The sequence below is a fragment of the Pygocentrus nattereri genome, chromosome 15 (assembly GCF_015220715.1).
Source record: "Pygocentrus nattereri isolate fPygNat1 chromosome 15, fPygNat1.pri, whole genome shotgun sequence".
Classification (NCBI taxonomy): Eukaryota; Metazoa; Chordata; class Actinopteri; order Characiformes; family Serrasalmidae; genus Pygocentrus; species Pygocentrus nattereri.
The window spans coordinates 21,695,925-21,720,784 of NC_051225.1; the positions used below are offsets into that span (position 1 = coordinate 21,695,925).

Sequence of the window (24,860 nt, forward strand, 5' to 3'; positions counted from 1 at the left end):
AACCATTGCACATCTTATCTAAAATGACAAGAGCACATAAATAGACAGGAGAGGAAAGAGACACCGCAATTATCAGGTAGGAGTGTGTTAGCAGTATTTTAGAAAACAACATTCTTAACTACATCAAGCAAATGAACTCCTCTGGATCAATTGTGAGACATAGTTGTATCTAACTTTAAAAGGGCGCCAGTGATCCCTCACTCGAAGATGTGAAATCTGAGGAGAGAGAGAGCTAGAGAGAAAATGTGTCAAGCACAGAAAGACCTTTCAATCATTTCCCATTTATCTATGGCCATATTTCTCATAGCTTCCTCATAACCATACCCAAATGGTATCACATGGCACTGCTGGGATTCAAACTTAAATCCCAGTACCAAGTCCCACTTACTAACTTCTAGGTTTTGCTTCAACCTCACAATAACAACTGGTGATACCAAAAGCACATTATTTCCTATGAATTATTTTGTGCATGTAGATTATTGAAAAAAATTGAGAAATTTTATTAAAAGTGCAGATTTTAACTTTTTTTTTAAATTAGATTTAAAAATTTTTGTTCACAAGTGTTTTATTATGATTAGAATTTGATCAAAAATTGTTAGTGACCGGTCTTGTTTTGTGAAAAGACAAAATTTCTTTTGAGAACATCAAAATAAACATACACTACTGAAACATAAGAGAAATAAGTTCTAAATGTATTTCACTACATAAATATGTTTATAAATATTTAAATATTATAGCAGTTTTATATATACACAATTAAGCCGTATAATGAAACAACCATCATATCTCTACACTTCTGTCACTCTGGGTCTTTTTTTTTTTGACAAGTGAGCTTTTATTTATGGTGAGATTTGGAGCAATCAGCAGTGGGGAGGGTGAAGTGGGAATGAGGTTTATCATAAACAGATAAGAGTGTGTACAAAACACAGATGCTGACAAGTCTAGTCAATAGAACTGACAAGGCCACAGTCGCAAGGTTCATATTACTTGATTGCCCTGCCACTCAGCAACCTGAGAACACAGAGAAATTATTGCACACTGCACATATGGAAAAATCATACCACGTGCCATTTTCAAACCAGCCATCAATTTAACCATAACTACACAAGGAACCTCTAACTATAATCCTGATGAGTGATCACAGCTGATTGGGGAGGTCAAATGGTTTGGTTGTAAATACCTGCTGATTGAATTCGACCAAAAAATGTCAGTATAGCCAAGAAGAGCATGATAGAATGTTGTCCCAAAGCACCTAAAAATCATGTAAAGCATCTATTTTAACAGAACAGCTCAACAGGCTGACACAACTGCCAAGTTCTGATTATTTATTTACCTTTTCAGCATTTAACATGTTGAGAGACTGCTCACAACCGCAGACCTGAACCTGTTTGTTAGGGAATGATAGGCAATGACAATGCCTCAAATAAACGTTTTATTACAGTTAAAGGAGAGACAAAGAGGAGGAGGACAGGACAGTTCTGCAATGCAAATGAGCTTGGGGTGAAAAGTGGATCTCTCTCTAGGTTTTCCACAAGAAATACCCTCATTCCCTGGCATGGGAACTTACCTGAGCGCACTTAAAGAGGGGAGGAGGGACTTACTGGCTGGGTGACTACCAGCACTCAACAAAACGTGTTCCACTTCGTTTGAAATTGGAACAAGACAGCGTTTTTTTTTTCTTTTCTTTTCTAACTTTCCTCAAAATCTACATTAAGATGCACCAGCTACCTTTATTTATATATAAGGGAAATGTCTCTTACTGAATGCCCACAATTTTAATCTTTGAGTTTCAAGTTGTTTATGGAGAGTTAGGAAGGGGTAACTAAAACACAACCGAACAAAATGAGCCCTTGAGTGGATCCTGCCACTTAGACAATTAAACACAAGCAGGCCCATGGGAGGGCTTCCAAGAGCCCTAGGGGGTTCATGGTGGCCCTGCTGGGTTGCCAACATAATTTGGAGATAACAAAAAAGCGAGACTGTGCTTGAAAACGCAGCTGGTGGTTGGACAATCTTGCAAGTTCCCTCCCAGGCTTAGAAGCATCCTTTTACTACTCATTCCCTCAGGGCCAAGTGCACCACAATGCACCTTTTGTGTGCATTACAGGGTCACAACATGGAGTGAACAAGTTGTTCACCTCTGGCTGAGAACATACTTCCAGGGGCTGTTCTACTGTTTACAAGCTTTGCAATCAAAGTAGCTACTTCATTCATTCATTAAGCTACAGACAAACTTACATTTCACTCACAACTGTTCACTTACTTGGTCTAAGTCTTTAACTAAATGCAAACTACACTAATCTGACTTGACTGCTCATACGTGTCCTGCATATTGGTCCAGCGACTAAAAACTGTGTAATTATTTAGTATCTACTCTTGTAACAAGGGCAGAGGGTAACCATTTGAGATGTGTGAACTAGCAAAGGCCAGTGTACATGAATCTTTAAAACATGTAAATAAAGTCAGATTATAGCATGACAGTTGAGTAAATTTTTCATCGACACTGGGCATGCAGTACGAGGATGATTACTTGAAGTTGGTTTCCATCTGGATGTAAGAATGCACGATGCATTACACAAAAAGGAGCCCTATAAGCCATATAATGAGTAGGTTCTTTAAAGTTCTTATAACTGTCACAAGGCCAAATCCAGCATCATAATAAGCTTCTCTCTCCATGTAAAATATCAACACTAAATAGCATGCAATCTACAACAGCTCCTATGACAGAGCCTTCCAGCACTGGCCAAGGCTAGTATTAGTTAATGTTGTAGAACGCTAAGCAGAGGAACCCGAGCAAATATTGACGGTGACTAAATGTGACTTGTTTCCCCAAACACCCCTCTGTTTGCTGTCCCTCTTGTTCGAGAAGAGAAGAAGCTCGTTGTTTACTGTAAGATCGATGGAAGAGCACGTTTCGGAAGCCTGTGAAAAACAACCAGGTTGCTGGAGAGCAATTTTAAGCCATGAGATGAAAAAGCAAAACACAGAGCTCCCCATCCTAAATCCTGCATCCTGACTATTTGATGTATCCAAGAAGCTCTAAAAGCCCCAGTGAAACCACATGAAAAACCTGGATTCCTAAAACAGAATCTGTAGGATCCTAGAACGCCTTCCTCTGGCTGGACTTCTACTGGCCAGGCAAATTGAGTGCTTTTCTGTTTTCTGCTTGCAGAGTCAGGTGTTGTGGTCTTGTATCTCTTTTGCTTGCTGGAACATCTCTCTCTCTTTCACAGCCTATGCTAATGACTTCTGTTGCTTAAGTAATTAAATATCCTGACCACATAACACTATGTAAGCAATATTTACTGCTTTTCAAGAAGGGTGACTTCAGATCTTAAACACCCACTCACAAAAAAAACATACCCAAACACCATGATATAGTCCTCCATGTACAGTTCAGTGTAGTTTTAGAATTTACCCTTATAGTAGGAGGTCACTGAGAGATTCAAGCTCTTATTAATAATGGAATAAAAAAGAGCAATACTGTAACCAACATAAAATCACACACCACACAGACTTGCCTATTAGCGCAGTAACGTTCATTCATTCATGCATTGATCTGTTCACTCATTCATTCAAAGAACATTGTCTACTGTCTGCTGCAAACCCTCAGGCACAACGGCTGGGTCAAGATTGATTCCATTATTTGAACGGAGATACGGAGAGGAGTGAATTTATGAATCAGGTTATGAGTTATTAATGACCTCCAGCCTGCTGATTTCCACCAAAGCTCAAACTCCAGCAGACTGGGGTGAGTTGGATTATGGTGCTATACAACTCACTAAATAATTCATCAGAGTGACTTGGATTTCCAGAATCGCCATACATAATACATGCAGTTCAACAAATGTCCTCTGTATTAAACACAGAGCTATACACTTCTGCAGTTCGCTAATTAATCGTCTAAATGTGCTCCAAAAGTGCTGAGATTTTTTTCTTTCCAGCCTCCATGCAACATTTTTCATACTGAGCTTTTGACACACTTCAGTGCATGCAAGGAAGAGAAATGGAGGGAGGGGGGCTTTTTCTTTTTTTATTCTCCCCTTTATCCAGGATTGATGTTCATCTTTGTGAAAACTGGGCTAATCTCAATCCATCTCTAATTTGTAACTAAATCATCACTTGAGTCACTCTGGCTCCTTCAGCATGTGGCATAAATAAAAGGCCTACGAAAGTTGGGGGAAGAGTATGAGTATGTGTGCGTAGGGTGGGTGGAGAGTGAGGGCATTGATATGAAGGAAATTCAATCTGAAATGAAATTAGGAATGCTTATTCACTGTTATAGCCAACACAATGAACATTACAGGTTTTGTGGTTTCGCCTCCCCCTGCACACCTTTACCTAATCCACTCACACATCATGTAAAGAGGGATTTCAGATGTTTATTGTGACATCCTGCGCTTGCGTCTGGTTTGCAAAACCTGATGGTTAACTGATAAACAAATAAATATAACCTGAGATCATATAAGTTCTTCATGTGTGCCATAGTCATACATGCTTGTAAATACAGCGCTAACCAGATGGAGAATAAAACAGGGGTTCAGCGGGATGAAAATCCAGAAAAGAACCAAATATACAAAGCCCAGGCACACTCTGTAACCCATGCAGATACTTAGAGCTCCAGATATATTTCTCTTGTACCCTGCAAAATGCATTGATCTCACACATATGTATCAAAAAGCATCAATAATTCACTGCAACACAGCGTCTGAAAATAAGAACAATGCACCAAAGGCAGAACAACAAGCTGCTTTAATACACAGACAAATGGGAGGACGAAAAAATCAGAGAGAGTGAGTGAGAGAAAGAGATAGCAAGCACACAACACACTTCTACTTCTATGCTCTAACTTTCTATGCTCAATACTTCCCCATCATTCTTTCCTTCTTTCTTTCTTTCTTTCTTTCTTTCTTTCTTTCTTTCTTTCTTTCTTTCTTTCTTTCTTTCAAACTCCAAACACAAGGCTCTGTTACTCAGACTAGGCCTCTTTTAGGAATTTTTTTTACAACGATGCCCCCCTGGATTGCAGCAGCAATTTCAATATTATATTGAGCAGCTGATACATTTCCAGGCCTGGGTATAGAAACCGTTTCTAAAAAATGAGGGGCGTGCAGCAGAGGAGAGGAGAGGGGAGAGAGAAACAGAGAAGACAGCGAATACTAAGGACAAATAGTTGGCTGTAGTACACGCATAAAGGAAGTGCTGTGACTAAATCTGCCAGCATGCTTTGAATACACAACAGCCTCTTCCATCAGAAAATACCCCCCCCCACCCTCCCAGCATCCCCGTTCTGCAGCCTTCCCTCTGCCTCCAGTCCCTATGCAAGGACGTATCTATTAACATGCATGGCTGCGCTCACGCTCCTTCTCTTGCACACAGGATTATATAGAGAACACACTAACACACAGGCAGGGACAGAGAGAGATGGTGAGAGAGAGAGAGAGAGAGAGAGAGAGAGAGGGAGAGAGGGGTGGGCAGGCACTAAGAAGACTGTCACATATTGACTCTCCAAGCACTAGCCGTTTGTCAGTATTTCGCTTCAGTTCCCAAAGCAATGCATTGAGAGCCCACGCGCCACTCTGATTACCTGACAATGCGTTTTATTGCTCAATCCTGCAAAAACAAGGTGACAGGAACCCAATCTCTATGAAACACAGTGCTGCCATGCCTTACCCCGAAATAACATTAACCTACAAACAAAATCAGAGGCGCTCTCACTGAGACCCACTTCATTTCCATGGAAAAAGCGACCAAACGCTGTCATCAGTTGTCATCTCTCGCTTTTAATCGCAGTGCTGGCTGGTATTGATTAAATACAGTATCATGATATTTTCAAAACATTTTATAGTATCACAGAATGTGTATCATCTTCTCTATCATGCTTACTTTTCCATGCTAAAGATGTCTGAAAATCTGACATCACCTCTGTTCATTTACATGCTGCTAAATCTGCCAAAACTAAAAATCAATATGGTTTTGTGACACCAGTACGAGTATACCAAAAAAGATGATATATCACACTGCTCAGTTTCATCTGCCCTTTTATTTTTTTTCAAGGAAGGCTGAATTGAGAGAAATACTCCACGAGTGAAAAAAAGACAAAGCTGAATTATGGGTGTCCTTAGGCGACCCTGCCTAACTCACTCCTGCAGCTGACCTTTATAATAATAGTAATAAAAAAAATCCACCAAGTTCAAACTCTTCCCTTGCCTCCATATTCCTGTCACCGCCCCCCCCCCACCCCCACCCCCACCCCCCCACCACCACCCACACACACCGAACTAAATGAATTACTGGTATTGTCCGCTTGTTTTGACCTTCAGTGTGGCCACTGACCTCTCCTGACAGGACAAACCAATAAACATTAGAGACTGGGTAGAGAAAGCAGATTTTGTCAGGATAAGAAATATTGTGTGCTTATAGAACAAGTGGCATAACAGGATTAGATCTGTCCATAGCCGGATTAATGCAATTCCAGAATGTGACTAAAAAGGAGTGCTTGTTCTTCCTTTGCATAAGATGAAAATAAAGCAGTTATGGGGAAAAAACTGCATTCAGAAGAAAACCAGACTAGGTTATTTTTTCACGCTCTCTCAGACTCAAGGCAGACTGTCGCCACCTAGAGGAGACATTTATTGCCGCATTCTACTAACCACTGCATCAACAGCACCTAGGCCTGCCTCCGCTCATCTCAGACACATTTCCACGCTCGGAAGCTGGCACATGATAAGAACATGGTCTATGGTTTATTACATTTGTCACGTAACACACAACAACCCATTAAGACCAAGTGGGACTATGTAATTCATTTTCATAACCCATGGCTTTAAAATGGATGGGGGGAAAAAAAAAACAAACTCCCAAAAGATAATCCCCTCTCGGCTTTAATTCAGGCTTTAGAGCCATCTCAGACTGTGAATAGCACATGGGAGAGGATCGCCAATCACTTTCAAGGCGAGGAGAAGAAAAGAAAAGGGGGGGGGGGGGCGAGAAACGCTTTCGAATGAATTAGTGAAATCCCTCGTTCTCGGCGTAGAGGGATAGCACGGCTGATTCTCTTTAACCTTGATTCGCTGGTAAGTAATACGCCTGGATGCCCACGGCGCAATTAAGCATCATTACTCCTCTTCCATCCCGTTATCCTGGAGCTCCTCCTCAGCTGGACGAATTACACGCTATTTTGGCTCCTCCGAGAGCTAAAACCACTGCCACCGTTGCTGTCCCCCCCACAACCCTTCCCACATCACTTATTCCACACGAGTTCCACTGTCTGTGGCCAGCTGTTATGAAACCCCGAACCTCCTGCTATAAAATATCATTAAAGAGCCTCCAGGCCCTTGCTGGCATGCTGTCGCTGCCGCCGCCAAGGCTGATGGGAACTGCTTAAGGTGCCCTTCTGCAGCTGTGTTGCAAGCTGAGGGACTATGTGTGTAGGGTTTTATTTATTTATTTGTTTGGTTATTTATTTATTTATTTCAGTTGTTCCCTGTGCCCCCGGTACTAATAACAGAATCATGGATGGCACCCCACTCATGGATCGATTCGGGTAGAGGGGGGGGGGGGGGGTGGTTCAGGTTTTGTTTTCTGACATTTTTCCCATAACTCCACTGCTCGTATTCATGTCACCCTCTCTCTCTCTTTCTGCCGGGGTCTGAATGTTTTACCGCTTCAGTAACAGTATCCCTTGCTCTGCCTCTTGTCACCATTTTTGTGTAAATAATAGAAGGTGGGCAGTTTGATGTATGGAGGAAACTCTAACATGGTACAGTGTGCACACACACACAAATATGACAAGTGTGTGTGTGTGTGTGTGTGCATGCATGTATGACTGTTGATTGTTTTCTTCAGCAAAGTGAAGGTGTGCGAGTGTGGTATGTGTGCATTAGAGAGAGAACTTTGAAGCTTGAAGTTTGTTTTTTGCAGAGTGAGTGAGTGAGTGAGTGAGTGAGTGAGTGAGTGAGTGAGTGAGAGAGAGAGAGAGATATGCAGGGGAGTGGTGGTATTTTATCAGTTCAGTGTTGTATTGATGCTTACTCAGGCATTCACATTTATTCTGCTGTCTTATTATAGGTCCCATCATAACGGCTCACACACTGACCTATGACCTGCATACTGAACGCAATATTAGAGTGGAGCACACACACACACACACACACACACACAGAGCACTATCCCGCATTCAAAACCTCCTCTTTCACTACACATACACAAACACATATATGGTACTGTGCAAAATCAGAAACCACCATTTATTTATTTCAATTCAAGTCAGAATGGCCATTCGGTACAAACTATTCATTTTTAAGATATTCAGATTTTTCTGAGACACAAGATAACCAGTTTAGTGAGTGACACAACTGGAGTTTCCAAATCTGGAGGAAGTAAAAAATATAGAGTATTTTCTGAGTAAAAAAATCCACAAGCTTTTCTGTCTATCTTTCCCACTGTGAGATGACCTTATACGTCTGAAAGGATATGTAGCTTTCAAGGAACCATTACTGAGAATAGGCCACCCCAGAGCCCAGACCTCAACATCACTGCATGTGTTTGGATTGGGAGAAGCAGAAAATTCAACCAACTTGTAAGACTGAGTTTTAGAGATGTGGAAAAGCGTCCCTGCAGATTCCTTCTGAAAAGAACAGAAGCTGTTAGCCGATGAGGCTTCTGTGTACTTTTCTGTTGAAAAATTAAGAAATGTTTTCTGCTGAAAAATGAGTAACCTCTACTTTATGTCCATTTTGACTGTAAATTAAATAAACGAAGAGTGATCTTCGGGCTTTTGCACGGTACCGTGGAAGCAGTGGGGTCAACACATATTTAAGTGTGCTTGGCTGTTTTCCAGCATTCAGAACAGACAGGGTGAAACACCCACACACATTAAAAGGCACTGAATTACTCCACTAATCACCCATTCAGTCACTCATGAACATACACTCCCATTAATAACTCCTCCACAGACAGGCACATATGTAGACTCATATGCTTGTGTGAAAGGAATAAGCCTAACTTTAAATATTTCCACCACAAACAAAACCTCAACACATCCTGCATATACAGTGTTTATGAACAGTAGATACATCAACATGCAGTAACAAAACCTCATACACCACAAAAGACACGAGAAAACTGATTCTCAGGTGAGAACTCTAACAAATGCTACGGAGAAGCATGCATTAATAATGAAGAGAAAGCAGAGAGCGACAGCTAAATTACTTTTAGCTAGCTGTAATCTCACAAGGCTGCATACCTACACCTGGTGTAGCTGTGTTTAAAATGGGGACTTTAGCCTTGTCTGACACGACAGATTTCAAATGCCTTTAAACTGGCTTAGCAGCAGCAGAGACACAGAAGTTGTCAGTGGCTTAGCCAAATCGCTGCACACAAAGACGCATTAGCAAGGAATGAAGAAATCCAGCAAAGCTCTTTCTTTGCCTCCATGAAAGGCATAAATCGGAAGAGACTATTGTGGTGCCGTTGTTGACTACAGCAATAGCGGCACGAGCTTCTAAGCTGCCTGAGTTCTGAGAAATCTATGAACGCTGTCAGTTACTGTAACAAAAAAAATATTCTTGAGGTGGAAAATAAAATGTAAACATGCAGCTGTTTGACTTCTATTTGGTGCTAAAAATAACAAAACTTTTCAGTAGTAAAAGAAAAGGTCAAATCAGCCAAGTTATGGAAAAAAAGTTTTTAGCACCAAGTTGGTGCTAAAAATAACACAAAACTTTTCAGTAGTAAAAGAAAAGGTCAAATCAGCCAAGTTATGGAAAGACAAAACACAGGATGTTAATACTGATCCAACCCCTATTCATTTGCCATGACTGATGGAGCACATTTCATGAACAAAGGCAGTATGGGATTAAGGCCTGTTTGCGTATCAGAACTGCCTCACTTCCACCACGAGTGCCATCAAACAATACCTCATAACAGGGAAATTTTCCATGCTCGATTTACACAAAATGCATTACTAGAAGTAATATAGGCAAAGTTACACATCAAAGACAGACAGAGAGGTGTGCTCTCTAATACATGAAGGGGGATGAGTCGTGTTACATATCACCACAGGCTGTGCTACCCCTTCCTCCCTCCCCCTACCCTCCCTTCTTCTCACATCAGCTGCTCTCCGCAAACACACACACACACACACTCATTCAACTAGAGAGAGAAACATTCAAGGAGCTATAGACAGACCAAGAGAGAGAAAAAAGAGAAAAAGGAAAAGGTGGTCACATGAACAAGGAACACAAACTGTCTTCCCTACCTGAATTATCGACATCCTGTTAACTGGCGTCTCCGTAGTGCTAGTCACAGGCCCCGTGAAGCTGGTGTGACAGCCAACATGTCCTTGGGGGACACTGAGGTTGTTGGCACTGGGTTTGAGGTACATGACCTCAGACCTAGGTGAGCTGAGGGGAAGGCGTGTCTGGTAGTCAAAGTACATGGGTGAGGTGGCCAACGAGGGGCTGCTGACCACATTCATCACATTCATGGTGTCGCGCTCCTCTACCTCGCTCTGAACCAGCATGATGTCATTCTTGTTGATCTTCTTCTTCTTGCCCTTGCCCAGCTGTGGGTGCGAATACTCAGCAATGCGGCAGTTGTAGGTGCGAATCTCCTTGTTCTCCCGCTTGCACTTCACGGCAATGGCGATCATGGCAGCAAGCAACATGACAGAGATGATGCTGAGTGTGACTATCAGTGGTAGAGACATGTCCCAGCTGTGCTGCTCAGCGTTGATCCGTGGCTCACCCTCCGGCAGAGGGCCCGAGTAGGCCTTCACCACAAGCTTGGCCATGGCAGAGAGCGTGGGCTTGCCGTGGTCTGTTACTTTGATGATGAGTTCCACCACAGGTGACACTTCCTCCCACAATGGCTGAGCCGTACGCACCTCGCCGGTCACCGAGTCTATCTCAAACAGGTGCTCCTCATTGCCATCCGAGATCTCGTAGGTGAGGCGGCCGCTTTCGCCAAAGTCATTGTCCACAGCTCTCACCGTGGTGATGATGTGGCCCACACCCACGTTTCGTGGGACATGGATCTCTGCCGTGTCATTCTGCAGCAGTGGCAGGACGATGACGGGGATGTTGTCATTTACATCCAGCACACTCACACGCACTGTGGTGTTGCTCTCCAAGTGAGGGTTACCTGAATCCTTTGCCTGGACTTTAAAATCAAAATATTTGGTCTGCTCATAGTTAAAACTCCTCAGGGCATAGATGGCTCCGTCAGTTGGCTTAATGTTAACGTATGTGGTTATGGACTCCTCACTCACATTAGAAGGAAGCAGCGAGTAGGAGACAGTGCCATTTTGACCCAAATCTGGGTCATGGGCCAGAACTGATCCTAAGTATTCCCCTGGGATGTTGTTCTCTGGCACCTGAAGGAGGTACACCATTTTTGTGAAGCGGGGTGCGTTATCATTCTCGTCTAAAATCTTGACTGTGAAAGACTTAGTAGAGTTTAGCGGAGGGTTACCATTGTCTTTAGCCACAATGGTAATGTTGTATTCATCCTTTACCTCTCTATCTAGCGGTCTGTCTGTGACCACTGTGTAAAAGTTATCAGAATTCTCCTCCAGTCTGAAAGGGACGTTGCCTAAGATCCTACACTGAAGCTGCCCATTGCGGCCCGAGTCCTTGTCTGTGACTCGCACCAGAGCAATAACGGTCCCTGGGGCCGCTGCTTCACTAACTGCCCCCTGCCGCACCGCCACAAAACCTATGGATGGCCAGTTGTCATTCCTATCAAGCACCTTAACGGTGACTTTACAATGGCCAGGAATTGGGTTTGGACCTTGATCCTTTGCCTGCACATCAATCTCTATAATTGGGTTTTCTTCATAGTCGATTTTTCCCTGAATTTTTATGACACCCGTTCTGGGGTCTATAGAGAACAACTCTTTGATCCTGTCTGGTACATAGCAGCTGAAAGCATAGGTAACCTGCCCATTGCTTCCCTCATCTGGGTCAGTGGCATTTAAATCTATCAATACTGTACCAAGTGGAGAGTTCTCTGGGATCTCGACGACATAAGAAGGCTGTTCAAACACGGGGCTATTGTCATTTGAATCAGTTACCTTCACGTTAATCTGCATTGTGCCTGACTTGGGATATTCTCCTCCATCTGTGGCAGTGATGATAAGGGTATGGTGGCTGCGTTCCTCTCTGTCTAAGGACCTCTGAACAACTAACTCAGGGAATTTAGTACCATCTCCTCTGGATTTCACATCCAAAGAAAATATGCTGTAGTCATCTCGTGTGATTTGATAGGTTTTAAGGCCGTTTTCCCTAGTGTCGGGATCATACGCGGCAGCCAGGGGAAAACGGGTGCCTGGGGCCGCATTCTCAGAAATGTCAATATCAATCTGGTCCGAAGGGAAGCTGGGTGCGTTGTCGTTGATGTCCTGTATCTCCACCTTAATCATGCAGATTTCTTTGTCATTCGCGAACACCTCCATCGAAAGCTGGCACCTGGGGTTCCGCTTGCAAAGTGTTTCCCTGTCAATCCTCTGCTTGGTGTAAAGCAGCCCGCTCTCAGGGTCCACGTCAATGAGGTGCGGCGCCGAGTTTTCCAGTACCCTGAAGTTGGACTTTTTGCCCTGCTCCCCGAGCTCAAGCCCCGCATCCTTGGCAATGTTCCCAATCACACCCTGGATCTTCTCCTCTGGTATGGAGTAGTTCAGGTTTTTCAACGTCAGGGCTTGCGCCCATAAGAGCAGGAAAGGGAAAATGGAGTGATACATCCCTTTCAGTGAGGGTGCCTCGGTCTCCAATGCGTCTTACGCTTCAGACCTGTTGATCAGCCCAGCAATCTCAAAATTTATGCATTCAATTTCAATCCCAATCATGGTGAAAACATGGTTAAAGTCATCGTGAGGTCTGTTCCCTCGAGCAGTCTTTTCTCTCCACAATGCTCTTCTTTTTTTTTATCCTGAGTTTTGTCAACACACGCTGCGGCTCAGCATCTAATTGCTATTCTGCTGAATGCCTGGGTGCACTGGACACACAACCACGACCAAACAGCCTTTCTGTGGCCTTTCGTCTGAAACACACAAAGAAATAGACAAAATATCGTTTTAGCAGCAAAGCACAGAATATAAGTATGCGTTATCTAAATTACAATATTTGAACCCAAATGGAATAAGAGAAGACACCTTCTATCTTGGCGTATGTGTTTTTTTCTTTAATAAAACGCACATCAAATCCGTGATTCCTCATTCCTGGACGTACGACGTGGACAGCATGTCAATAATCTAACCTTGAAAGGCGAATTCCAGCTTCACAGAGCTGTTTCTAATGTAGGGGGAAAAGGCGAGCGTGTCAGGACTAAAACATGTGCCATGACTTAACTACAGCAATACAGCCGTAAATAATTCAACTACTTACAGATAGAAGTGGTTTATTAGCAGTAACGAATAACTGCCTTTTTTCTGTTAAAACAGCAGCTAAACGGGAGCTACGTCCATAGCTAGCCGTGCTGAGGTAACACTATGAATACAAATGCGTTACAAAATGAGTCCCTCAAACGAGCTAGAACAACAAATCACCTCAGTTAAAAAATAAAGGGTAGCTGGGCTATTCAACACGTAGAGTCCGAAAAACAGTCACAAAAAAATCCACTCATGTTTCTGTCACCCCAACAGCACCAAACGACTGAAAAGCTTGGGGGAAATCAACAGCCAAGTCCCTCTCTGTGACATTCCGTCTCTCACGTTTGTCTGAACGACGGGTGGATGAGAAAAAGACGGCACTTACCCCGCAGCCAGCCGTCCGCTCCAAAACCGCCGAGAGCCGCGTCAAAGCCGGTTTACATCCTTTGCGCGAGAGACGCGCGCCCCACGGCTTGTGGAAGTAAAGTGCTCCGCAAAGAAAGTCCGCCGGAGAGGCGAAGGAGCCGAGCCCTTGCCCGCGCCGCGCTGATCAAAATGCGGGGACTCGCCTCCGCTCGGTGCGGCATGCAGCGAAAGCGAGGAGTCACCTGCTCCTCTGGACGAATCTCTCTCTCTCTCCCCCCTCTCTCTCTCTCTCCCTCTCTCTCTCTCTTTTTTACGAGCGCCGCGTAGCCCCGCGCACGGAATATAGATCCACGGAGGATAGCAGTCCTCTGGCTTGCTCCGCTGATGTGCGGGGAGACATCCCCGTGTTGCTCGCGTCCTCGCACACCCAACAGGCTACGTCCACAAGAATTACGCTTAAATGAACATATGAAGAAGAAGCGAGGGGAAGCCACCGGTTGTACTCGTGAACACCGTCACAAAGTGTCGCCTCTGAACGCACTCCACTCTTCTCTCTCTCTCTCTCTCTCTCTCTCTCTCTCTCTCGTCACAGACACCGTTGACAACCGCGCGCGCTCACGCGTTCTCGCTCGCCTTTGCCCACTCCATCTCTCCAACGTCTCTCTGACTAACTCACTCTTTCATAGTGCATTAAACATTGTTACCGATCTGCCGTCAGCCAATGAGAGACGGGGGGGGGCGCGGCCTGCGAGTTCTCCACCAATAGTCTCCTCCGCTCGGCCGTTTAAAGGCGTAGCTCACAGAACGTAATCTGAGCTCCCGCTACGGGCACGAGGTGCACAATCCAGTCTCGAAAACTCGCGGCGTGGTTTGAAATCCCAACGTCGTTTTCCGTTACAGCGGCCGCGGTTCCGTTACCGTTACCTTCTCAAACATGCCACAGAACAGAATGTCTCCTGAAATGGACAGGACGACGCCGAGCGGGTTCACCTCTGAGAGGAATCTTCCCGCTGTATTAACCGCCGCTGCTGCCGTGTCCTGTGGGTTTCAGCGAGAGTAACTAGCTCATTACTGCAGCCGAACGAGGGCTTGTTTATTTCCAGCACTTTCCACGACATGAAAACGACAGTTACAGTTGTGTTAGGTCTAGGGATCACGCTCTCTAAAAAGTGGATTTTCAAGGGTTCTCACAAGTTAAATCAATCCTTCCCATGGTTAAAAGGTTCTCCTCTTTGATGGAAAACCTGTTGTATATATTTCTTTAAAGAACCGCTTAAAATAATGGTTTTACACAAAGAAAGAGTTCTGCTTTTGGCCATAGAGCATGAATCCAGTACTGTACAGAGCCCTTTTTGCTAATATGAATGACGGCTTACAACTAAGCTTGCTAACAGTATGTGCTGTATGTAGTTCCCTTATACGCGTGAAGTAAACTGCGATTGTTGGGGTTTTATTTCAATGTTTACTTGCTTATTTGCTCCCCTACCTATCATATATGATTGCTGTTATTTATAACAGAACACCTTCAAACATGTTTAAAGGGGGATTTCCCTGATCAGATGAGATATGTGACACTTTAGGATGTGAGCAGTGCATGTGGTCAAGCGCCGTCTCCTCTGGCCGACGGTGCTCAAACCTGAATGAAGGCACAACTGTTGCCTATGAGCTGGTTGGACCAACACCTGGAACAGGAGTAGTCAAGGGCAACGTAATTCATTCAGCTCATCATTGCCCTCTAGTGGACACTTTTCCCAGTCCCCAGTCTGCAGCACTCACCATGCTGCTCTCGAGCTGTGGGAGCGGTTGTGTTGGAAGTGCTGTGGACTAGCAGGTGTAATAATAAGTATATATATCCGTTCACCCGTTAGATTACATATCTCTTCTGGACTACCAGGGAAACCGTGGTCTAAAAACGACACTCTCCACAGACCCCGCTCTTCTTCTTCTTTCACCGTGGAGTCTTTGCTGAATAAGCACTCCGGGGAGCACTCCAGCCTGAACGAGCTGCTGCGAAAACAAGCTCGAACCCCAAAGAGATCAGTTAAAGACACATCATATCCTCCCCCGCTGATCTGTTGTCAGCCGCCTTTCTGCGGTCCTGCGGCCCATCTCAGCAAAGCAGCTGATGCCGGCTGTGTTCTAATGAACCAGTACAAGCCTGGTAGCTGAAGATGGAGAAGACAGCAGAGGAATTGTCATCAGACAGCGGAGGAATTGGACAAGAGCGCCAGAGCTCATTGTGTATTCCTGTGCACCACGTTTTAATATTCCTCATCCGCTTTTGCCTTTGTCATATCATTACAAGGCTCTCTCTTTAATGCGGGACGTTTGAAGCTCCTTAGTCTCTAATGCCCTTTGATTATGCTGAGATGGAGGCGTATTTGATATTGCCTCACTACTAATGCTTACTGCTAGGGCTTAATTTATGCGTCCTTGACCTTGGATTGACCTTTGACATCTGCTGGATGGACAGGAATGACAGAGGTGATGGTGTTGTTTCATTTGCTCCAGATCACCAAATAATTCATTGGTAAGAACGTGTAAGGATGAGAGCTATGAGCTTTCGGGCTGTGCACTGTAAGTGAATATAAGATGAATTTCCTTTAAAAAATGGACGAAATCAGTTGCCTCAAAGAAGTTAAGTAATGTCTAATGAAAACGTGAGTCAGCGTAACTTAAAATGTCAAGTTATTAAGCCTTAAGGCACTTTGTTATACCAACTGACAATTGCCTAATACTTGTACTTAATAAATAAAGATTATTTATTATTCAGCAGAGGTGGATGAAGTACACAATTCACGTACTTGAGTTAAAGTAGAGACACCCAAAGTAAAATATTACTCCAGTGAAAGTAGAAGTTCTTACTCTAGACCTCAACTTGAGTAAAAGTACAAAAGTATCAAAGTTAAAAGTACTAAAAGATTAATTATGGCTCTGATGTCCTGTTATCATTTTTCTAAGAAGTCTTGTTTCATGAACCCTTTTTTAGGTGAAAATCCTCCAGTGTCTCTCTTGGTAAAACAGTCTTTTAATAGAATGTCATTAATTAGAGACGCTGAGGTCTATTAAAATGATCATAAGCACAAAACACTGAAGGTAAGCAGTTTCTATCAGGGAGAACCGAGTGGCTCTGAAGTCACTTTACAAACAAGCAAATTTCCAGTTTAAGATTACTTTGTAACTTGTAACTAAGTTGAATAAAAATTGCTTTAAACTCAGGATCACAAATAAGTTTTCCTTTACTGTGTTGATCTGTAGGGCTCTGTTTATAAACATAAACCAGCCCAAACTAATTTACTATAAAATGAAAGTGTTTGTATGAATTCAGAAAAAAAGAAACGTGCCAGTCACGACTGCACATGTGTACATATTTCTATATTGTGGTCTATTTACACAAAGTTAGGTTAGTTCATCATTTAGGTAGATTAGCTGCTCCCAAATGTTTACACTGCTGCACTGATGTTGAACCGTGTGCTGCACTGGGTCGGTATGACCAACAGGTCAAAATATGCTCAGAACAAAGTGACCGCTGTGCCCTGATTGGCCCTTATTCTTGCTTTGCACTTTTTTGTTTTGACATGTTACATTTTTATACACACAAAAAACAAAAGGAACGACAGATTTCTCAAAGTGTAGTGGAGTAAAAAGTAAGATATTAGACTTGAAATGTAGTGGAGTGAAAGTAAAAAGTCGCCCAAAATGGAAAAACTTAAGTAAAGTACAGATACATGAAAAAACTACTTAAGTACAGTAACGAATTACACTTATTTAGTTACTGTCCACCACTGTTATTTAGAAGTAAATAAAGTTTTCTTTTTTTATTCAATTTAACTTAAGTATCGATTTATCGAAATATTAAAGGAAAACAGACACACTGTAAGCCCAAAGAAGTTCACAGTCTTAAAAAATTTAAGGTCACCCGTTACCCTTAAAATGGAAGCAGCAAGTTTAGGTTCAATGTACTTAAGATACTAACTAACTAAAATTGTTGTGTTCAATGAACATAAACGCATGTTTGTGCAACTCGTACACTCTAAATATTTTAATTTAAATAGACATTCTGAGTTAGTCAAACCAAAAATCCCCATGTAATTATATGTTCCATTAAGTAATTGAGGCACTTTTCTGATTAAGTGATATTGACCACTTTGCCAATCACTGAAAGGTTAACCCTTTAGTGTGATCATGGTCACCCTCCAGCACTGACCCACACTCAGCAGCAAATAGAGCAATAACTCGCCCTTTTAGCCAGTGACGCAAGGTCAGGCGGCTGAGTATGACATATACAGTGGGGAGAACAAGTATTTGATACACTGCTGATTTTTCAGGTTTTCCCACTTGCAAAGCATGTAGAAGACTGTAATTTTTATCATAGGTACTCTTCAACTGTGAGTGATGGAATCTAAAACAAAAATCCAGAAAAATACATTGTATGATTTTTAAATAATTAATTTCCATTTTATTGTGTGAAATAAGTATTTGATACACCAGAAAAAGAAACTTAATATTTGGTACAGAAACCTTTGTTTGCAATTACAGAGATGAGACGTTTCCTGTAGTTCTTGACAAGGTTTGCACACACTGCAGCAGGGATTTTGGCCCACTCCTCCATACAGATCTCCTCCAGAGCCTTCAGGTTTCGTGGCTGTCGCTGGGCCACACGGACTTTAAGCTCCCTCCAAAGATTTTCTATTGGATTCAGGTCTGGAGACTGGCTAGGCCACTCCAGGACCTTAAGATGTTTCCTACGGAGCCACTCTTTAGTTGCCCTGGCTGTGTGTTTTGGGTCGTTATCATGCTGGAAGACCCAGCCACGACCCATCTTCAGTGCTCTTACTGAGGGAAGGAGGTTGTTGGCCAAAATCTCACGATACATGGCCCCATCCATCCTTCCCACAATACGGTGCAGTCGTCCTGTCCCCTTTGCAGAAAAGCATCCCCAAAGAATGATGTTTCCACCGCCATGCTTCACGGTTGGGATGGTGTTCTTGGGGTTGTACTCATCATTCTTCTTCCTCCAAACATGACGAGTGGAGTTTAAACCAAAAAGTTCTATTTTTGTCTCATCAGACCCATGACCTTCTCCCATTCCTCCTCTGGATCATTCAGATGGTCATTTGCAAACTTCAGACGGGCTTTGACATGCGTTGGCTTGAGGAAGGGCACCTTGCGTGCACTGCAGGATTTTAATCCTTGACGGCGTAGAGTGTTACTGATTGTTTTCTTTGAGACTGTGGTCCCAGCTCTATTCAGGTCATTGACCAGGTCCTGCCGTGTAGTTCTGGGCTCATTCCTCACCTTCCTCAAGATCATTGATGCTCCACGAGGTGAGATCTTGCATGGTGCCCCAGACCGAGGGAGATTTTCTGTTATTTTGCATTTCTTCCATTTTCTAATAATTGCACCAACAGTTGTTGCCTTCTCACCAAGCTGCTTGCCTATTGTCCTGTAGCCCATCCCAGCCTTGTGCAGGTCTACAATTTTATCCCTGCTGTCCTTACACAGCTCTCTGGTCTTGGGCATTGTGGAGATGCTGGAGTCTGACTGATTGAGTGTGTGGACAGGTGTCTTTTATACAGGTAACGAGTTCAAACAGGTGCAGTTAATACAGGTAATGTGTGGAGAACAGGAGGTCTTCTTAAAGAAGAAGTAACATGTCTGTGAGAGCCAAAATTCTTACTGGTTGATAGATGATCAAATACTTATTTCACACAATAAAATGGAAATTAATTATTTAAAAATCATACAATGTATTTTTCTGGATTTTTGTTTTAGATTCCATCACTCACAGTTGAAGAGTACCTATGATAAAAATTACAGTCTTCTACATGCGTTGCAAGTGGGAAAACCTGAAAAATCAGCAGTGTATCAAATACTTGTTCTCCCCACTGTATGAAAAGCGTACGCTTGAGGAAAGGTAGACTTGATGGAATGAAAACTGTTGATAGTGAGAGAAACAAATGGAAAGAAACACCTAATATGCAAATAGATGGAGGCAGGAGCCAATGGGAGTAAGTTCACCCAACAAGATTGTTTCAACAAAATAAACATGTCACTGTATTTCACTTCACCTTTTCAACTCCTTGAGACCACCGGTGGTTCCAAAACACACTTCATCATATTCTTCATAACTTTCATATTTCATAAGCTACATTTAAAAGGTGGGTGTCATAAAAAGGAGGCTGTAACGGTCTTCTTACCAGTCATATAGATGGGTGATGTCATTTTAAACCATTATAGTTTTTTCTACTGAAAATCGACCCCTTTTCCCACAAATCTGGGCTATAAATTATAAACAGATGGCATCTCTTCAATGATCTGCTCTATAGAAATTCCATCCATCCATCCATTTTCTAAGCCGCTTCTCCGTCAGGGTCGCGGGGGGGTGCTGGAGCCTATCCCAGCAGTCTTCGGGCGGAAGGCAGGATACACCCTGGACAGGTCGCCAGTCCATCGCAGGACAGTCTATAGAAATTATTTTTATAAAATAATACAAAGAGCGTCTAAGATTTTTGTCTTTCAGCAGTAAGTTGTAAGCATATAGGAATATGTGTAGATCATAAAACATATTTTCTGTGAATCTGAGGGGAGCTTTTGCAATAAATAAATAAAATAAAAATGTACATGTATTTCATGCAGTTACTAGTTATCGCCTTACAGGTTGGTCATGTAAATTCAGATGGACAAACCAAAACCCTGTTATACACATTTGTTGAGTAGATTTAATGAAGGAGAAACAATTGAAACAGCAGACTGAACTAAATTGTAATGAGTTGATTCAATTCAAAAATGTCATTTGAGTGTATGAAATCATCAAAAACGCTCCCTTTACTTAAAACAGTTGTGTAATACAAATGGGCTGTATTTGGTTTTTATGTACAGCAGACATAAAGAGTTAAACTGTGGCATTACAGTGTGAATGAAGAAGCGAAAGTATGGCATGACCTGTAGATGTGAAGCCTATTCATCTAGACCTCAAAACACAGAAAACTGCGATTCTGCTCAAATATGCTTCAGCGATTTACCCTACAGATGTACAATTCTGAGGGAGGACATAGAGGCTGGTGATTGGTGAAGATAAGGAGTGGCTAGAGGAAGATGGACCAAAAAAGGATATTTTTTAGTGGTATAAGCAGAGCTAGCACATTGTAAGTCTTTCAGATTGATGTCTGAAGGGCAGGACACTAATGTCTGGGTTTAATCTAGAAGTGCCTTTTTCAAGTTTTCCAGAATTTATCAAATGAAAGAGAATAGAAGTTTTGCATTATTTAAGGTGGAAAGGAAAACTCATTGGCACTAGTGTAACTGCTGCACCATTGGGATGAATATATTAAGCACATTCAATGCCTGTAAAAGACACCGCATGTTTTCCTTAAACCTTGTGATAGATATGCTTTAGTTTACCTGGTAGCAGTGTAATGCCTTAGAGTGAGGAGCGGAACTGTCTGCCACTCCTCTCTACTCACATGTTCTGGTTAGGACTCTTGAAGTCCTAACCAATAAAAAAGCTTGCTTAGCTTGGTCTACCTAAATACCAGAGAGAATTTAACTCTTTTGTTTCCATCCAAACCCTAACAATGAAACAAGAGTAGTACTGTAATACAGAGTTTAAATACATGTATGAGTCTATTGTTTAAAGTTTGCAGAAAGCTTCTTCTAGAAGGCCTTGAGACACCCCCCCCACCCCCCATCACAATGGGAAACAACCACTCACAGTAAACATTTTTCTATGCCTGGCTTTACTGTGTACACAGAGCCAGTTATGCTTATATAATTACAATTATTAATGGCAGATGCTATTTGAAAAACGATGCTATTTGAAGTTGCTATTAGACAGTACAGTGTAAACATTAAATCTTGAATATATGAATAAATTGTAAAATGTACAGAGCTGTTCCTGAATGAAAATCTGTCTGGCCTGTTTATGTAAGGTTGGGACTCAGTCTTGTTCAGCACAGGGATCTTTATCCATCAGTTTTATAATAGCATGATTAGATGCTTTGACAGTTTCCTTTGAAAACAAAGCTGCAACAATAGCCTGTTTTTAGTTCTCTGTTTTTGTGATGTCACAAATATTTTTGTATTTACATAGATCTGCCGATTCAGTCTTCAGCAGTTTATCATGCTGGAGTTGTAAGAGTTGCATTCCAAAAACCGGCCTGCAGCCTGGGTGGGCTGCAATTTCTTGGTCGCTGTGTCATCATACGCTGTTCCAATCAGTAGGATTCTTTCAATACAGCTGCGAAATGTAGCCTGCATTCTGACAGTTTTCTAGGAAGCTACTGGGGTATCCTTCACAGTTTTATAATCCTTTATAATCCCTTGTGTGCATGTCTGACCCAAAGAAAGTTCAAGAGAAATGCCGGGCAACTACTGCGTCTGTAGAATTCATGTATAAATCTGAGTTGTTCATGTAAGCTGTGACTTGTACTTGTTAAATATATGTCAGCTTTCTAAAAATTTTAATGCTGAAATATATGATGACATCAACAGCAGCCTTTTCTCCTTTCTGATGACATTACAAAGCAGCCTTCGTACACCCTTCATACAAGTTTAATACAAACGATGAGCCTTCATGGGACAGAGAACCAAAGACCCACCTTTCTCAGCTGCAGCCTACACATTTATAAAAGATACTTCAAGGGTTCTTTAGCAAATAAAATGGGTCAATAAAGAACTGCAAACACTCAAAGAACTCTTTGCATAATTAAATGGTTCTTTCCAGCTGTAACGCTGGGGAGTGAGGAGGCGGACGCATATGCGGAGATAAGCCAACACGGATTGAACGGGCGGCAGACATGACAGACAAACCAGGATAAAACAACAAACAGTCAACACAATTAAACATCCAAACAGTTCAAACAATTCAAACATAGACCAGTAACCAGTCAGGGGAAAACAAAGGGCTTAAATACATAAGGGTAAACGAGGAACAGGTGGAAACACAGATGGAAACAATCAGGGGTGGAGTAACCAAAACAAGGGGCCGGACTAGGAAACCAAAACAAATGCACATGGAAGAAAAAGTAAACAAAAAGCACATGGACAGGACTGGGAGGGGCCAATCGTGACCCCAGCTAGCAGAGAACGTTCCACTAACTTTGGCTAACGTTACCTACAAGTTCTAATAATGTTTAAAGAAGACATTTTAATCTTATGTTCTCTGAATGTTTTGAGGAAGTTTATCATTTCAAATAATGTTCCTATACGGTTATATGTTTATAACGTTTTAGCTGCAACTTTCAGAGGACGTTCTGAAGATGTTTTGCAGATTGAAGGTTATGTTACATGACAGTTTTTTAGAGAACATTCCCAAAAGAACATCCTGGGAACAAAAACACAAACTTCTAACTGAAAACATTGTGTGTAATATTTTCAGAACGATTTTAGAACAGAACATTTCAGGCTGGGTTTGCATCATGAGATCTTCAGGTTGATGAAGAATGTTGTCTTTACTAAAGAACCCTTGAAGGAACTTAGATTTTTGGAACTAAGCTAAAGAATGCTTTAGTCTTTTGAAGCAGGCAGAGTAAGAACAGGGGGAATTGCAGTGAATTATCAAAATCTCTACATAAGATGTGAACAAAGTTTCTCAGAGTGGTTTGATTTGCCACTCTGGAGAAACTGAGTCAGAAATTTTCTCAGTGGTGATGAGAGGAACCAGACTTCCAAAGCATTTATAGAGAAACTGATTTTTCAGAATGTGCCTCATTCAGGGAGGTTTGGTGTGAAATGCTCTGTTCTAGAGAAACATATCGAGTCACACTTGTTTACAATGGTGGCATTAGGAACCAGATGTCTGAAGAGTGTAATGCCTCTAAAGGCTTCCTCACAGAAAGTTATTACATAAAGTGGTTATGAATACACTGCCTGATGTCTGAGACTTTGTTTGACAATAGTTTTGTGATAAAGTTTTGGCTTGAAATGTATTTTAATCCATTTATTTTAATCCATTCATGGTGGGCAATGCATGAAGGGTGTTCTAAGGCAAAATAGTCTCCAAAGAAAACTTTATATGCACAAACATATAAAGCTGACTTAATAGAAAACAATGGATTTCAAGAAAAACATAGGATACAGGCTGTGTAACTGAACCTTCATTTGGCTTTGTTTTTTTTAATGTTTTTTAAAAATAAATGTGCATTTGAGTAATTAGCACCTAAATGGTGATTAAAAAAGCCACAGTGTCTTCACTTCCTTGTGACATACACCCCAAATTCTCATTTAATCAATTACAAGGTCTTCACGCCTCAGTGACACCACATGTGTCATCACACTTAGATGGAGCTCATGAAGTTTAGCAGGCCAAGATTAGAGGCAGAGTAAGAGGAAGAGCACAGTAAAGATAGAGAGCTGTCGACTTCTCCTCCGCCAAAGTTGCACAAAGTGCCATCTGTTTTTATTCTTCTCTGAATCTTGGGTTCAGCGTGTTGCACGAGGTCCGGCTGTGATGAAATAGCGCCGCAACCGTGCACCATAAGCCCTGCTATTAACAAGTTTCTCTATTAGCCCAATTAAATATCCTTAGGACACACCAGCGACGGGAACCGCATTTGGACGGATGGAAGCGAATAGCCACATTAAAACGCAATTTCGTAAATTAAATTTCAATTTAATGGCGACAGTCTTTCTTCAGGTAATGAGACTGAGCAAGCGGCTGTGCTCTGGACAGGCTATTTAAAAACTCGCTCTTTCTCTGTCCCTCTCTCGCTCCATCTCTCTCTTCCTGTGTCTCTTTTATGCTTTACATTGTACAAAAACCTTATTTATTTGTTTCTGTCAAGGCCGGTTCTTAGAAAAAAGTTTTCAGTGCGGCTGCCCTTTTCAGTAACATTTTCATCTGCTTTTCTTCTTTTCTGCTTCCTTTTCTTCTAACTCTCCTCTGTGTCCTCAATTGATCAGTGACGCTGGAGAATCAGTCCTGGCTCCTCTTTAGTCTTGTTCCTTCCAATCTACTTGAAATGGCCCTTGACAGTCATAAGGCATAAAGAGTTTATTTATTTATGTGTATACACTATGCCTTAGTTTATAAGGCACATCAGCTTATATTCCCTGGAGGCCTTTGATAGGTTACCTACTATGTACACATTCTGCCAGACCCACAAAGCTTGTATGAAATAATGCA

The 24,860-nt window shown here is 42.2% G+C and overlaps 1 protein-coding gene across 2 annotated transcripts in view; it reads right to left on the reverse strand.

The window, feature by feature from the left end:
• Window positions 1–14,386, reverse strand: part of pcdh17 (protocadherin 17) — a 64,677-nt gene extending 50,291 nt beyond the window's left edge. For both annotated transcript variants that reach the window (XM_017718438.2, XM_017718437.2), the window contains exons 1-2: window positions 13,755–14,386; window positions 10,262–13,041 (exon numbers count right to left, since the gene is read on the reverse strand). In XM_017718438.2, coding sequence (XP_017573927.1) covers window positions 10,262–12,742 — 2,481 coding nt within the window. In that variant the 5' untranslated portion in view covers window positions 12,743–13,041; window positions 13,755–14,386. The remainder of the gene's footprint in view (window positions 1–10,261; window positions 13,042–13,754) is intronic.
• Window positions 14,387–24,860: the final 10,474 nt, after the last annotated feature.